Here is a 15,746-nt window from a genome sequence, read left to right on the forward strand (position 1 = left end):
TATTTGAAGAACACTTAAAATGAACTTTTCTAACGCCTGTATCATGAATAATTTAAGACAATTCACTTTTGCTTTGCCTTACCTTTTACACTATAACATGGCACATTATGGCAGCATATTTATAATGACTTGCAGGATGGCATGCACCCACACTAATTACAACAGAGTATAACCTGCAGAGATGAAAGAGGAGCTCTTGGGGACCATCTGGTGAGCGTTATAGACACAGCCCTTTCAGTCATGTATTGGTTTGTACCTGCTGTCACTGTTTTTTAGAGTTTGTGCCAGGACTAAAATAAAACCTCTAAACCTTAAATTACCAGCAAAGCTGCCAAGTCCCTGCTGTATTAAAATGTGGCTTTATATCTAAAATGTGTTGCCTCAAACCAGATTTTATTGCTGCAGATTGCTCAGCAGAAAAAGACACGACAGAAGCTATACCTCAAAAAGTGAGAAAACAGTGGCAGGGGGGTATCTGCTATCCTTCCTTTGGGATCTATAAAGTATCTTTAAGTCTATCTGCTATATAAAGTTTACATTCTTGTTTAACTTAGTGCCCACACCTCATTTTGAAACCCAGAGTGTCTAATCAATCAAATCAATTACACTGTAATGTAGAAGGCAGAAGTAAAGCTGTACAGTAACCAAAAATGAAGCATGTTTATGATCAGCTAGTTTGATTTATCATCTGTAGTTTCATATATAAATGTGTAAATAATCATGTTTGGTTGGGGATTGATGACATCTTGGTTCACTTGGTTTTTAAAGAGTGTTTCAAAGTATTTTCATCCATTTATATTAGTTTCACTAAGTCCACTTTCTGTCTCCTACAAGAACTTCACGTCCAAAGCATGTCGAGTGGGGAGGACCATGTGGTGTGGTTAGAGGCACTAAAGCTACTGAGTGAAAAAAGATACTAAGTTAAGTTAAGATTTATTCATCTATTTGGTTATTTATTTTGTTTCTCAACTTCTCAAAACACATCAATATATATTAAATCAGTTATGAACTGTAGAGGTATTAAAACATTGGATTTTTGTAGTTCTTGACAGTCCCAGGGAAATGAAATCACAGAAGTTTTTAAAGTAAACACAAACACACTTATAACTGCCTGATAGAATCAATATTAAGGCACTGAATGAGAAATGTGAATTATTTTTTGTCAATATGGCAGATCTGCATCATAAAGAAACAAACCAAATGCTATTTGAAATGAGTGAATGATGTGTGTCCCTGTTTTAACTGAAATGGAAAATTAGAAGTAAATAGTCTCTCACAGCTGGTGATACATTTTGAGTTCCTTGGTTATGAACCATGGTCAAAACATAGTAGGTGCATTTCACTTGTTATTTGCTCCAAGATGCAAGATTTTCTACCTCAGCATCAACAGATCTACACAGATTTACGCTGCCAAACTGCACTCATCATAACAAGAAGGAATGAGACATTTCATTTTTGACAAAAAAATGCAATTAGCCTTAGAAAGAACCTCAGGAATTGGGTGGTTTTGAACTTACCTTTCTTACATTTTCTGTGTTGTCACGTAGCTATTTAAGTCTACTGTTTATGTAAACCATGTTATTTTAGGAATCTGAATCATCTGAATAATGTTTACCTTATAAGAAGCCGAGGGTTCACACATCTCCTGACTGGATCATCATGAGTGGGCTTGTTGTTGTTAATAATGTCCTCACACGTCACGACGATGATGCAGCCAAAGCTGCCAGCATCATCCAGCAGATGGAGTCCTTCAACTGTAGCCTCAGTTGTCACAGCCGTCTTCACAAGGTTCATCTGCCACTTCTGACAGGAGTAGTCAACAAATCTGTAATGTATACACAGCCAAAGGCAAAAAATGAGTTCAAATACAGCTCTTACTGCTCTTTGATGCTTACAGCAGAGTGGAAAAGTCAATTTTCATCACCACATAGGTTTAGCACAACAATCTGGGCTTCATTGCAGCCTGAGTAGATTCACTAACCCTTTAATACTTTGCCCCTTTCCAAATAACTGAAATAAGGAAGCACGTGCATCCGTGCAACAGTTATTGTGTTAGTCTGAAATAAATAGTTGAAGATGCATTCAAGAAACACTACATAATAAACATATTAACCCTCCTTTCTGAACATACTGTGATTACAGTGTGATTTGTTCTGTGGGAGTAAGGTCCTAGTTTCAGACATCAAAACAGTATACTGAGGTAGCCTATTTATTCAGCCAATAATGTTAGTAATGTAGCCTAAACTTTAGGGCCCTGCATATATTATGATAACCCCTTTTTCATAAACGAGAATCAAAGAGTGAATTGTCAAAGGACCATGAATAGCCTACCTTTCATTTTCATTTGTAAGTTAACAATTTTACATTAATATCAAAGAAAGCATATAGGCTATAGGCCATGGCTAATACATTATTCACAATATTAAGATAATCAATAGGCTACATTAAATAAGCCTAGCAATACAATAAATAACGGTATTAGGAAGCTTAAATTATTCAGTGGACTCAAGTGTTTGAAAAAACTTCACCTGTAAATTAAAACATTTTTGTTTTATATCTTGTATACTGATTCGGGTGAAACATATTACGGCAAACGCGAAGGACAAACGACCTTTAGCGCGAAACGACCCTCTCGCCACCAAAGATTATAAAACTAAAAGATTGGTCACCGCCGAGGAGCTGAAGTGAGAGGCGGCGGCGTAGCGCCATTAAATCCGACGAAACACCAGCTTAGAAAATATGGCGGGTGGTGTTTCTGACATAAATTGCCTGTACCGGTTACCAGACTGTAAACCTTTCCCATGGAAACAGCAGCTTTTTTGTAATGCAGTCTTAATTGAGTTGTTAAATATCCACATGCGTTGTTGTCGGTTCAAACAACGTCACGGCCAAAGAGGAAGATGTGACGTGTGTGTGGTGTTAAAGGAGCTCTCTCCTTAGTTAGAGGGTGTTTGGTCGGGGGCGTCGTAAGAGCCTCACCACTGACAGACAGAAATATAAATACATCCATTCTGACATTTTAGGTTTCTTTGTATTCTTTGCAGGAAATAAAATTGTCATTTCAAGTGTCGCTAGTGGCAACATTCACATGTAAACGCTGGCAGATATTTCCCAATTTAAACTGTGATGTAAACCACTAGGTTAAACCAGACTGCAGCAGTCCCCATAGCAACAGAGGAGAGGGTGAGCATCACAAAAGGCACAGAGAGACACACATAATGATTCACACTTCTGAGATTTACATCCAGAACTGCATGTTGTCTTTTAGCACACACAAAAAAATATCTAGATATACCAAGTATAGCTAAATCCTTCTCCATGTCAGACCCTGAAACCTGACAGATTCTAGTTGGCCCCAATTTCCTCCAGGCAGACATGGTACAGTCCACCCACCCCATAAGAAAACCTTCACCAATGGCCTCCCCCTTCCTCCGTCTGGCAAGTACCACTCACAGCTGAGGGGGGGATCCTCTCCATCCACCACAAATCTGGTGCTCATTGTGGCAGAATTGCAGTGCACTGGACTGTACAGAGCAGGGTACCATCCAGGCTGTTGTCTGTGAGGGGTGGGGTCCGGCTACACTGATACCACCAAACATAAGCTCACAGAGGGACACAGAGAGGCAAAAAAAAAGGGAGCAAAAAGAGAGAGAAGAGGGGGGAAGATTGCACCTGAAGAGGAATATAATACGGGTAAGGAGGAAAGGGGGTGGATGGAGGGAGAAGGAAAAAGACAATGGGGAAAGGTCCAGAACGGTTCAAATAGATTCGCTCCTTTGCTGCTCTGCTTTTTTTCTTTTTTTTTTTCCTGTTGACAATCCATCTGACTTGATTTATTTTCCATCTGTGGCACGTTTTCCTCAGTCATGTGCATATTTACTCATCATTTTCATAGATGTCGGTATGCAGTGCTGCTTATTTCACTCTACATTTGATATGTCTGTGGTTATTCTTGGTCGTAGTGAGAGAATCTGTGGGCCATGGTCAATATATCTGATCGTTTGGCCTAATTTGCACGTTTCTTTGAAAAGCAATATCAGTGTTTTTGCTCCCATATATGATGACATAATGTAGCAGCTGTGCCAGTTCTATGGCACAATATTGACTGATATTTATACCCTCTTATTGGAGGCTGACTGGCTTCAGGTTTTGCAGCCAAGGCTACGAGACATATGAAAGAGCAATAAAATATTGTAACTTTTAAACATAGCTTATAGCCACATTATAATAGTGCTACATTCAGGGTTCGTCTTTAAACTCAGAGTTCATAAATATAGCTCATTTGATTAGCCTCCTACAGAGGGCTAGTATTGAAAAGCTAATTTTGCTAATATTAATGAACCTCGGTGCATGAATGAAATAAAGATTTCAGTTGTAATTGTGAATGTGAAGATTATAGGTTTTTGGTCTTTTAGAAGTAAATTCAAAGTGATTTATTGTATTTCTAGGGGTAAAGCAGTAGGGCGTTTGGATGCAAGATTAAAGGGAAAGTTATTCAATTAAAATAAAAAAAGTAAAGAACTTATAATATGTTTACATCTCGTTCACATTCATAAATGTTGTTGTGTTTGTGGCTAGGATGAAAGGAGACACCCCAGTGAACAGCACCATGAGTGTCGGCCAAGCCAGGAAGCTGGTAGAGCAACTGAAGATTGAAGCTAGTTTCTGCAGGATAAAGGTAAGACAAGCTCAACCCTCAGGTTCAGATGTACCGTACATCATGATACCTTAAAGCTCATATGATACAGGAAAAACAGGAGCAGTTAATAACTATAAAAACAGTACACTTACATTTTCAATTTTCAATTTGACTGTCTGAAAAGCTAAAATAATAAGTAGTCCAGGACAGTGCAGAAGATTCATTCACATTGGTTTGCAGATGTCAAAAAGCTCCGGTGACCTCCTCAGATGAGTCAGTGCCTCCCACTGGAAAGTTTCCAAATGGTGTTGGTTTCTATCATGTTCCTAATGGCATCAAGTACACCGTGCAGAGGCACCTTGACTCTTTTAAAAGAACAACTCACCAGTGTAAAAAAAAAAAAAAAAATCAAACAGAGGACAAATATGCTAATGTGAATAACATTAGCAAGACTCTCTGAAACACTTTTCAGCCGTGGTCACCAAAGTGATTGGTTAGCAGGGTAAGAGGGTTGAACCAGGACAAGGTTGTGTTCAGAAACAGTCAGAGAGAGGCTCTTATCTTTGTTGTCAACAAGACTCTGACTCTAGTGTCAGCATTTCATTTTTACTAAGACTCTGACTCTAGTGTCAGAGTCTGAGTAAAAATGAAATGCAAACACGAGTAAAACATGTTCGTTGTACTGTTTTCAGCAACTAATTGTAATCTTACATGTCATTCTTTCCAGTTTTGTTATTGGCTTTGTCTATTTTTGTCCTCGTCTTCTGTTATTTCTGGTTGTCGTGACACATTTGCAACCACAACATTTGATTTTTACGTCAAATTGATCAATAAGTTACTTCCTGTCATCTTGTTTTTTTGTATGTACTATTTATAGTGATATGTCAATCTAGACACATTATTTTTTTGTGTGTTTTGTGAAGTGGATCATTTAGTTTTGATTAAATATACCACATTTAATTCTGACTATTTCTTTTTTTCTTTGAGCTATGTCACTGAAACATACTTAAATGTATAAACTTTAAAAACAAACATGGATCTGTGTGTAAAATTAAGTGATAAGGGCTCTTAAATGTTGATTTTCAGTAGGATCAAATATTAGACATAAACACAGGTTTGAATTTACTCAAAACTCAACTCCTTCATCTGCACATCCTTTACCTGGGATGAAATAGTTGACAAAAACGATGTCTCAACCAGAGATATCCTAGATACACTTGAGAATGAATGGAATCAAGGTGGTGGTTTTCAATCTATAAAAATGGAGGCTTTTATTTCCTAACAACCCTTAAGGCAACTCAAGCTGTGATCCGAGATGGATCAATCAAAGGATGAACTTTGCCTTTTTTTTCTCTCTGGAACAGACTAATAGTTGAAAACTGTCTCATCTAACCTAATCGAGTTCATGACCTGCTCTAAATCTGCTCATCCTCACCACCAGGTATCGAAGGCAGCCGCTGATCTGATGGCCTACTGCGATGCACACACCTGCGACGACCCCCTGATCACCCCCGTGCCAACCTCAGAGAACCCCTTCAGGGAGAAGAAGTTCTTCTGCGCTCTGCTTTGAGACCAATCAGGGATTGTTGTGATTAAAAAGTACAACTGTACAGTATGTACATGTATGTACAGTGTGTACACGTACTTCCAATTGAAATAAGACATCAATGTACTATAGTAATCTTGCATAAAACCTGCCGATGTACAGTACATAATGAACTAGAAAATGTCTTGAACTAAATTCTTAAACTGCTAACATGCGTCTCAATGTTAGAGGGGAAGAGCAAAAATATCATGGGAATTTGAAACCTAAACACTCGATCAAAAAAAGAGTGAGTTAACGCAATCAAAACCCAAAACAAACAAGGCTAGAAGTCTGAAGAAAAGAAATTTAGGAAAAGCCGTCACCTGGTTGAAAACATGTACATCTCATACTCATATGTAATACAGGTAACTGCCAAAAAGGTCTTTCTGTGCATCACCTGTCTTAACAGGCTCCACGAGTCATCCACGTGGATCCTGCTGCATCTGAAACATTTAACTGGGACGCCTAGTTCCCACATAAGGTCTCTGGATTACGGTGGTGCTACATGTCTCAGATGCTGCTGATAGATCAGGGTTGCAGGTTCTCCCCATTATAAACTGTCCATACACACGTTTGAGATCTGGCAACTGAGAAAAAAAGACAAACCTATGTTAGGTAATTAAGTATGACATTTCCCATAAGTGACAAAAGTTTCCATCTGGTGATGCAGGTACTAACACCCATCTTCCATCACAACAGAAATGCTTTACGTAAACAGTAAGTAGGTCTTCATACAGAATGTTTCTCCATGAACACTTACAGCTGCATCCCAGCTACTGTTAATATATTTTGTATTCCTTACTCTGTTTGTTTTCCTGTTGTTGTTTTTTTGGCAGTTACATGTATATCTAACAAGGACAACAACTATTTATGAGTGGATTATAATCATATAATCACTTTCTTTCAAGGTTTTATTAAGATTTTAGCATTTTTGCTCATTTCTATACTATTGCTGTAGTGTGGATGTGGAAGTTTGTGTGTGCGTGTGTGTGTGTGTGTGTGTGTGTGTGTGCATAGGTGCTACTGTGAAACTTAAGCAACAATTCTGAGCATCTGATCACTGTCATATCGAGATTTTATAGTTCAATAGCACACAAACCCAAATGAAAAAACAAAAAAAACATTCCAGGGGTTATGGTTATATCATTTACAATCTAAGCCATTGAAATAAAATCAGCTATTCGGTTATCGTGAGTCTGTCACATGAACAGTTTTCTATTTCTTTAAGGCAAAAAAAATAAATACAGTAGACAATATTGTACTTTTAAAGTCAAGTGTACATCATCATTTGAACTGATCAGGTCTGAGATCATCTCTACTTACTCATGTGAAACGAAGGCAGATGAGAATGACATAGGATTCTCCATTTCAATTTAAGGTTTCACTTTCTCCATGGTTATTTCTCCATCTACAGCAGCGCGGGCAAGTGTTTAGTTCTGTTAAACCATATCCAGAATATTAATTAAAAAAAGGAAACTGCTCTTCTTTGAGCATCTTTGACATGAAGAAACTTTTGGGAGCACCTGCTCTGGACCATTTCAGAAATTAACCAATGTGTTTTCAAAGTCTTGCAAATATCAAATTTGGAGCTTTGGCGAAAAAGTAACCATGGAATATCAAGCATTGAAATAAAAACCTCCTGTCATCAAAAGCTTTTTCTCATTTGTGATTTTATTTGAATGAACATATAGAAAATAACAATTCCCCAAATCTGAAACTTGCCTCTTTTTTCTTTCTTTTTTTTTTTTTAACAAGAGCAATATAAAAACTGAAGAGTTTTCACAGTCAAATACAAACATTAGCGAGGGTTTTAACAAGGAGCTGCTACACAATGGTTACATCTTCATTTAGCTGGTGACTAGTGGATGCAAGCATTTAATCAATGAATGGACATTTATGTGATACAGCCTAGACATGCTCTACATAGATTTTATAGTTCATCTGGCTTGATATAATGTTTAAACTAACATGCATTAAGGCATCTCAATGTTTAGATATACAGTCAAAGCTAATACCAAGCTCAGCAATGAAGCCCTGACCTCAATTCAGCTTTTGTCTGTCTTTCAAAATAGAAAGTATATGTGATATTCTGTCTTTATTCAAAACCACAATCAGTGATTTACCATTTGTTGTTTGACCATAAATCACAGCTCTGATCTTAAAATATCAGAAAAGATGAGTTGGGCCTCATTCTTTATGATTCGCAGAGCGAGATACAGTTTCTATTGGAGCTTCTATTACATTCAATCATATGGCTACAGCATCTAAACACACGACTAGTGGGCTAACAGGGTGCCGACCGATGTATGTTGCATCAATCTGGATGTCTGTTGCACTTAATGCAGCCACCCTGTAGCACTTCAGGCAGGTACGACACACTTTGTTTACTGCTAACAAAATTAGCACTATTGTCAAGCTAATTGTAGACTCACAGGTTCTTGAATGAAAATGCTGATATCTCACCAGCAACAGACCGAGACTTTTTTGACAGTGTTTTTAGTTTGCTGCGACACCTTTTATTTATGTATGTTTCCATCTTCGAGGTCAAACCACCTCTACGCAGACCAGATGTGGGAGTCTGGCTATTTCAGTTTCTTTATTAGAAGGATTTCAAGTTAAAATGGCAAAATGTCAGTAAAATATTTTAAAAGAAGTCAACTATTTTTTGCAAAGACCAGTGTCACCAGTTTTGAGGTTTTCCTTTTTGTGTCATATAAATCAGTCACATTCAATTCACTTCGAAATGAACAATCCACCACTTGAAGAAATCATTAAAACATCAGTTGATTTAAAGAGTACATGATACCAAACTGTGATATAATGCGCTTTTTAAAAAAATACAGCTTATAGCAACTTCCCAAAGGCATTAAAGACACTCAAATGGGGCAAAAAAGGCCAAGAGTAAAAGTAGAGTAGAAATATTAGTTTGGACATTGCTGGTTAATCATCACATTACACAAAGTACCATGTCTGAACAAAATCGAACTGGCAACATTGTGTTCAAAAAATGTAATGTTGGTAAATTTCTGACAAGGAATGAACCATAAATTTAAAATTCAACAGACATGCAGTATTACAAAGATTTTCGCCAGAATGGATATTATGAACAAAAGCAGCTCTGGTATAGAACAAACATTTTGACTTTTCACACACAATTGTAATAACATTAATGAAGTCTGCATTTAGGTTTCGGTCCTGCTGATGTTCATGCTGCATGAGTGACATGACTCAAATATACACCCAAATGAAGATAAATCATCAATATTGTTATTAGTTATGATTGTGTTTTTACTGTGACCAGTGAAAATATCTGCAGCACAAACGAACTACTGACAGAAATGTCATCTTGTTATCCTAAAACTGAGTTACTGTTAAAATGTGAACAAGAAGAATCAAAGAGCTTCCAAGCTACATGTCAAAGACCAATAGTGTGGTCACGTGTTAATGGTATTTGGGGGTTGTAGGATATAAGAAATGCAGTTACAGCTTTCAGTATATAATTTAAAAACTATTTGACTTTTATTAACCTCAGTGTGTACAGTGTCACTTCATATATATATATATATGGTGTAGCTGAATTGAGTCAAGATTACTGACGAGGTAACGGGCAGTTTCAACTCGAGAAGTAGAAAATAATGATTCAAAGGTTTATAGGAAGGCGTCACACCACTCTTTAAGACAGCCATAGCAGTCACCTTGTTGTTTGGAATTTGCTGCACAGCTTTCCTTCAGCCAGTCGCGGAAAAGCTCCTCGTCTTTCTTTAGCACCAGAAACTGCCCGAGGACAACGTACGCCTGGGGAGATATGCATGGGCACAAAATGAAAAATTAAATTAAGATCAAAGTCCAAGTGTTATGGGACTCTCATCAACAGCAATGTTAGTATGTTCAAATGAGAACTTGACAAACAGCACAGGTGAGTAGACACTGTGATTGTTGCCCTATGAATAGATTGGTATGTTTAAAAGGGATGGTCCGGCGACTTATACAGTGCAATAAAAACAGATTTGTTTTAGTACAACACAATGCGACGAATAGTTGACAAGTATTTATCCATCAGAGCTTGACTTTTGTCATCGTAGTCCTCTGAATCATTGACAAAACGACAACTATTAATAATGAAATCAAGTATGTCACCTTGTCGAAACCTTTCTCCTCCAGCCTTTTGCCAAGAACCTCCCCGATGCCTGCAAGAGCCATTACACTCTTCTCGCCCATGGGCTCCGCCACAAAGTCTTTATGTTTTTGGGATGTCGACGACATGGCTGCTTTTTAGGCTGTCACAGATCACCAACAACTGAGCTGTAACACAAAGACAACAAGAAAAATTAAAATAAAGCAAAACATTTATGTTGAATACATATGTTTGTTTGTTTTTGCTGCTTGAACAGTAGGGACTGAACTATGAGGCGAAGCTGCAGACACTTAACTAGTACAGTATTTTCATCCACATCAAATGAACACTTAGAAGCACTTACAGCCATAACATACAGTCACTTACTGGGCAAATTTACTTGGAAAAGAGATTTGATCTCTCTTGTGTTATCTTCTCTGCAGTCTGCACTGATCTGTTTAGTCTCAGGTGAGCCCAACCCTATGTTGTTGTTGCTACGTGGGGAAATTCCTGACCCACTCCTTTCTCTTTCTCTCTTCACGCATTTACCATACAGTGCTACTCACTGTGTCATTAGCATTTTCTCTTTCACGTTGTTTGTGCTTCTCTTACTACTACCAGGACACACAACGAGCATGGCTATTAGCCTATTACTTTTATTCAACAGTAAAGCCATTACAAAACAAGAGCTTTGTCTGCGGGTTTAGGAGAGAAGTTGGTTGATTTGAATAAACACAAAGCGGTAGTAACTTACTGAAGCTACAACACAGTTTCTCTTCATGGCTGCGACTCATCCGTGGCTCAGTGGAAAGCCTGATTTCATGACTCTACTATACATAAAGTTACTGAACAGGACAAACTCTGTCTGCTAAATGGGGAGGTCAAGTTAAAACTGGACACAACGAGAAGTACTACTGCATATTTCAATTAACTTAAACGCTCATAGCCTATTATTTAATCAAATCAATACTCGTAGTAAAACGTACAGACTTTAACGTTACAGATAACGTACACAAAGGTTAACGTGGCCGATCGAGCAAGCAGGCATTCAAGGTTCATTAACCTGGTCTCGATTCAGTTAATTTTTTACCTTTGATAAATGTTTCCACACCTAGGCGCACCACATAAAACAATCCTGCCTGTTTATCTTTTACAGCCACTATGTTGCTAACTAGTCTTAAATCAACACGATACGCCCTCAGTATTGAATTACGCGCGCAATGCAATGCATCCTCTGTTGGCACAACGAGCTAACGTCCATTAGCCTCAGACTGCCTTAACTACTGGTTTAACAAAGAATAACCCTCTGCTTGTTAACAAGGGTCTCTCTCAGTTTCGATTCATCAAGTAACCCTAAAATATCCACCATCGTAGGTACCATAGTCCGTGAAACCGACGCCATGAAGATGCGAAGTGGAGAGTGGTCAGAATTTAGGCGCTAATTTAGCTTCGAAGTTAGCTTGCTAAATACTCTTCAAATTCCCCCTAATTCTCGCCTCACGCTACATTTTACCCACAGCATGTTTAAGCTCTTAACATCGTGTACTACTGTACCTTTTGTGAGTCTTTTCCCGAGCTGGACAATGCCGTACTTTGCTGAGTAACTGCCGTTTAGTTTCTGTTTCTGTCCAGAATGAGATAGCGGCAACCACAATGCAACTCGTCGCCTGCCGTCCTCCTGCGTCATTACGTCATGGGGTGACGTAGCACGTCTTTTGTCCCCTGAATGTTGACTGACAGGATAAACAAATAAAACCAGCCCGGTCTGAACAAACACAAGCCTTACAAATGGTTAACTGACCGATTTTTCTTTGCAAGGGCTAATAGACTTCTATTGGTCCATTTTGATGTCGTGATTTTATTACCTGCAATGAAAGATGCTAACTACTTGTACTGAGTAATTAAAAGAACTGATTTAAAGTTGTTAGAGCTGCTATCTAATCCTGCCCAGAGGCTTGCTCACTTTAGGAAATGCAGTCACTATATTGATCTATGAAAACATTTGGTATTAAAACAACATTTTAAGGTGGAAATCTATATTTTTCATATCAAATGTCTTTCTCCGTTTCTTGAAAACGCGTTATGTTCACCACTACTTCTTTACACTAGCACTTTTATATCCTATGCATGCTTACCAGGGGTTAAGATGTCATGTTTCTTCTGTAGCCTAAATCATATGAAAAAAAAAAAAAGACTCTGGGCCTCACTAAACAATTTACACAGGAAAACGGTAATTATTGCTTTCAGGGTGATTTTATTTACTCACAAATAACAGTATACAGAGGTTGATAAAACCTCCTTTGCCATTTTGGCATAGTTGTGCGCATTAATACCTTCAGTGTGTGTTTTTCAACACTAGCATCCACATAATACTTGCATCTATCTTTGGGAGAAGGGGAAGCTTTCAGGAGTTGGGACAGGGTATGTTAGTGCAACTTTAACAGTAACTCAGGGTTTTAAGGTTTCTTCAACTCTGAATAAGTCTACAGCTCAGACAGAATATTGGTAGCCAGGCTGCAGGTCAGCCCAGTGCCATCAGGCTCCACATTGATCTTCTTCACGACCCCATCTTCCACCAACATAGAATATCTGAAATAAAGGATGAAGAAAAGGCTGAGTTATAACTGTAAAAGAAACAGTCAGACCTACTCAGATCCAAGCAACATTTTTGGACGGATCAACTAAAGGTTTATTGTGGAGTATGAACTAAATTCAACAATTCAAATTAGAGAAAAAGTGATTTCAGAATATAACTAAATATGTTATTATTGAACTTTGGCCCACTCATTGCAGATGTTCAACTTAAAAACTTCAACACATGCTAAAAATCTATTTACTACAAAACTGAAATGGACAAAACAATCATTACCTCTTGGATCGTTTGTTCCCAAGTACTTGCACAATCTGATCGTTGTCAAGTAGCAGGTCAACTGCCTGAGAAGCAGACATAGAAAGACTCATGAACACACACAGTCACAGTACTTTAAACAGGATTTGAATATCCCAGATATTTAGTTTTACCTTTGTAAATGCTCCAGTGGGATCGGCCAGCATTCGAACCTGCAGCAGAAAACAGCAAAAACTAAAGATCTGGGCCATTATTGTGTATTTCATTTACAGTAGCCTATATTCACATATTCAGACACAGCCATTTTTATATATAAAAAAACACAAAAAAAACACTTCTTCTATAGGGTGCTCACTCGGTCTACAGTAGTTCACTGTAATAGTGCTGAGCAGATTACTGAGACCATACATTGAATGGCCAGAAATACTAGGAATTCCCCATTGAATTTCCACAAACAAATTCTCTGAGAGGAAACGTCCACAGCTTTTTAACATCTAAGATCAGTGAGCAACTGAATCATTTTCATCAACCTGTGAATTATGACAATATGTGGTCAGATTTTATTTCAAATATTACAGAAGCCTCTCACACAAAAGATGAAGACTATACCTTGCCATCTGCTCCATGTTCCTTTCCCCACGCAGCCATGACAAATGCGTCATTGACAGAAACGCATGCGACCTCCTGTATACCTTTACTCTTCAAGTCCCCAGCCTGCTGCACAAAACCTGGGAGATGAGTCTGCAATGCAATGAGACAAATATATGATCAACTGATTTAAAGATAATTGTGTACAGGAGACAACACACAGAGCTGACAAAATTGACTCACCTTGGAGCAACCAGGTGTAAAAGCCCCAGGTACAGCGAAGAGGACTCCTTTCTTCCCCTTGAACAGCTGGTCCATCGCCACCTTATTTCCTGGCTCCCCCTCCTGGACCTCCACTGCAGGGAGACGTTCACCAGCCTGGTGGAGACATTAATACATTAGTAAAATAGGATTACTTTTTCAATCTACTACAAATGATAACAATATTTCTGTCTCATGCAGGTAAGATGTGTTCAAAACATTAGAGTACTAAAGCTAGAGTACCAAAATGTGACAGTGCTGTTAGTGTGGACATCAGCAGGATAACATTCATCATTGTAAACCAAAGTTAATGCTTGTTTTATCACGTACAGTCACTCAAGGGCATTCAGTAGCCTAGATATATGCACAAAGCTTATGAAAAGAAAGGCCGCCTATAACATTTATTTTAATTTAATTTATTTTTTAAAGCTATTTAATCACTACCAGGATTATTAAAATATCCAAGTCTCCAAATAGTCGTCTCATTAATGCTTAGATTAGACTCTGGTGGTGTAGCAAATGATGAAAGATAATCAGATAATCTTAACAGGATTGATATTGGTGAATATCAACCACTGGAGGTCGACATAACACAAACAGATGGAGGGTTGTCGTTAAAATGGCCGAATTCTCAATTACATTTTTGAGTAACAATAATAAAGGACACATCTAGGCTATTTCATTCATCACATCCTTCAACACGAGCAATCAAAATATCAAACTTTAACCATGTTATCCCTTGGATATAGTATATAAGATACAATAAAAAGGTATTTGAGCGACTGAATCTAGTCCACGCACTTTTGTGGTAGCCTAACTGTAAGTGCCTTGGTTATTTGAAGAATAAAGTTATATTTAAACACGCTTTCTTACTTTAAACGCTACATTATGGCACAGAGACACGGCAACAACTGTAATATTCAGCGCACATGGCTTTCAAAGGGTTTTAAGGGTCACTTGATTGTCATTGTTGCGTCAGTGGACCAACCGGTTTGTAACTGGTTGTAATCGGAGCGGCTGTGGTTGTAATAATCATTGACAGTTTGTCTCGGCTGCTGCTGCGGGTAAAGACGGCACGAGGATGGAACGTTCACGACGAAGATAGAACGTTCACGCTAAACGTTAAACACCCCCGTGTCCTGCTGCTAACGGCCCGGGCGGCTGTCATGGCGACGTTGCTTGGCAGTTAGCATGGTGGGTGAGCTCCAAAAAACTCCTGACTGACATTTAACTGCGTAGTTTTGCTGCTTTACGGCAAAAATATATATATATACCAACTCCTTCACGTCCATACGACCAGGCTTAAAAACCGTCCGCTTCACAACCGTAAGTGTTTTACCTGAATTGGCATCTTGACGACAGGAGAGATGTGGAGCAGCCTAGCGCACTGGACGATCCGGGTGCTTTTGATGAGAGAGGCAGAAGTAATGCACAGCATTTTTTTTAGCTGTTAAAGTAGCAAGCTCCGCCGGCTCGGTACAATCTTACGGTGGACGCGGTGTGTGTGTGTCGTTAGTTCCTGCTCTCTCCTTCCAGCGCTCTCTCTCTCACACACACACGCACACACCTCTCCTGCTCCTGACTTGGCTTTTTTTTTTTTTTTTTTATCACTCCAACTTACTACGGTTACAGTGACTGGTGTGTCCCACATTGAGTTTGACTGTTGGGACTTAACCTAGCGTCCAGATTTGGGCCTGCTAAATCTTTTTAT

The 15,746-nt window shown here is 38.5% G+C and overlaps 3 protein-coding genes across 3 annotated transcripts; 1 reads left to right on the top strand and 2 right to left on the bottom strand.

Annotated features, from left to right (window-relative positions):
* The first annotated feature begins 3,441 nt into the window (after positions 1–3,441).
* gng3 (guanine nucleotide binding protein (G protein), gamma 3) lies at positions 3,442–7,875 on the top strand. The gene is made up of 3 exons (XM_085797497.1): positions 3,442–3,693; positions 4,579–4,678; positions 6,081–7,875. Exons 2-3 carry the CDS (start codon positions 4,580–4,582, stop codon positions 6,207–6,209), a joined length of 228 nt encoding a protein of 75 aa, XP_085653623.1. The 5' UTR covers positions 3,442–3,693; position 4,579; the 3' UTR covers positions 6,210–7,875.
* Positions 7,876–7,925: 50 nt separating this feature from the next.
* Positions 7,926–12,030, bottom strand: banf1 (barrier to autointegration nuclear assembly factor 1). Its single transcript, XM_085797496.1, has 3 exons — positions 11,893–12,030; positions 10,362–10,526; positions 7,926–10,019 (listed from the first exon to the last, which is right to left on the bottom strand). The coding sequence occupies exons 2-3, from the start codon at positions 10,485–10,487 to the stop codon at positions 9,873–9,875; spliced, it is 273 nt and encodes a 90-aa protein (XP_085653622.1). The 5' UTR covers positions 10,488–10,526; positions 11,893–12,030; the 3' UTR covers positions 7,926–9,872.
* A 542-nt stretch (positions 12,031–12,572) lies between these two features.
* Positions 12,573–15,723, bottom strand: prdx5 (peroxiredoxin 5). Its single transcript, XM_085797498.1, has 6 exons — positions 15,375–15,723; positions 14,018–14,152; positions 13,796–13,927; positions 13,360–13,398; positions 13,208–13,272; positions 12,573–12,927 (listed from the first exon to the last, which is right to left on the bottom strand). Exons 1-6 carry the CDS (start codon positions 15,471–15,473, stop codon positions 12,822–12,824), a joined length of 576 nt encoding a protein of 191 aa, XP_085653624.1. The 5' UTR covers positions 15,474–15,723; the 3' UTR covers positions 12,573–12,821.
* Between the last annotated feature and the right edge of the window lie 23 nt (positions 15,724–15,746).

The sequence above is a fragment of the Trachurus japonicus genome, chromosome 14, assembly GCF_045865225.1.
Source record: "Trachurus japonicus isolate A0001 chromosome 14, Traja_1.0".
Lineage (NCBI taxonomy): Eukaryota > Metazoa > Chordata > Actinopteri > Carangiformes > Carangidae > Trachurus > Trachurus japonicus.

What these genes read in the sequence shown, in the direction of transcription:
- gng3 (XM_085797497.1), top strand. Translation starts at nt 4,580, where the DNA reads ATGAAAGGAGACACCCCAGTGAACAGCACCATGAGTGTCGGCCAAGCC. An exon ending in CTAGTTTCTGCAGGATAAAG is followed by an intron (nt 4,679 to 6,080) that starts GTAAGACAAGCT and finishes CCTCACCACCAG; the next exon opens with GTATCGAAGGCAGCCGCTGA.
- banf1 (XM_085797496.1), bottom strand. Translation starts at nt 10,487, where the DNA reads ATGTCGTCGACATCCCAAAAACATAAAGACTTTGTGGCGGAGCCCATG. An exon ending in AGGAGAAAGGTTTCGACAAG is followed by an intron (nt 10,020 to 10,361) that starts GTGACATACTTG and finishes ATATCTCCCCAG; the next exon opens with GCGTACGTTGTCCTCGGGCA.
- prdx5 (XM_085797498.1), bottom strand. Translation starts at nt 15,473, where the DNA reads ATGCTGTGCATTACTTCTGCCTCTCTCATCAAAAGCACCCGGATCGTC. An exon ending in TTACACCTGGTTGCTCCAAG is followed by an intron (nt 13,928 to 14,017) that starts GTGAGTCAATTT and finishes ATTGCATTGCAG; the next exon opens with ACTCATCTCCCAGGTTTTGT. An exon ending in GGGAACAAACGATCCAAGAG is followed by an intron (nt 12,928 to 13,207) that starts GTAATGATTGTT and finishes CCTTTATTTCAG; the next exon opens with ATATTCTATGTTGGTGGAAG.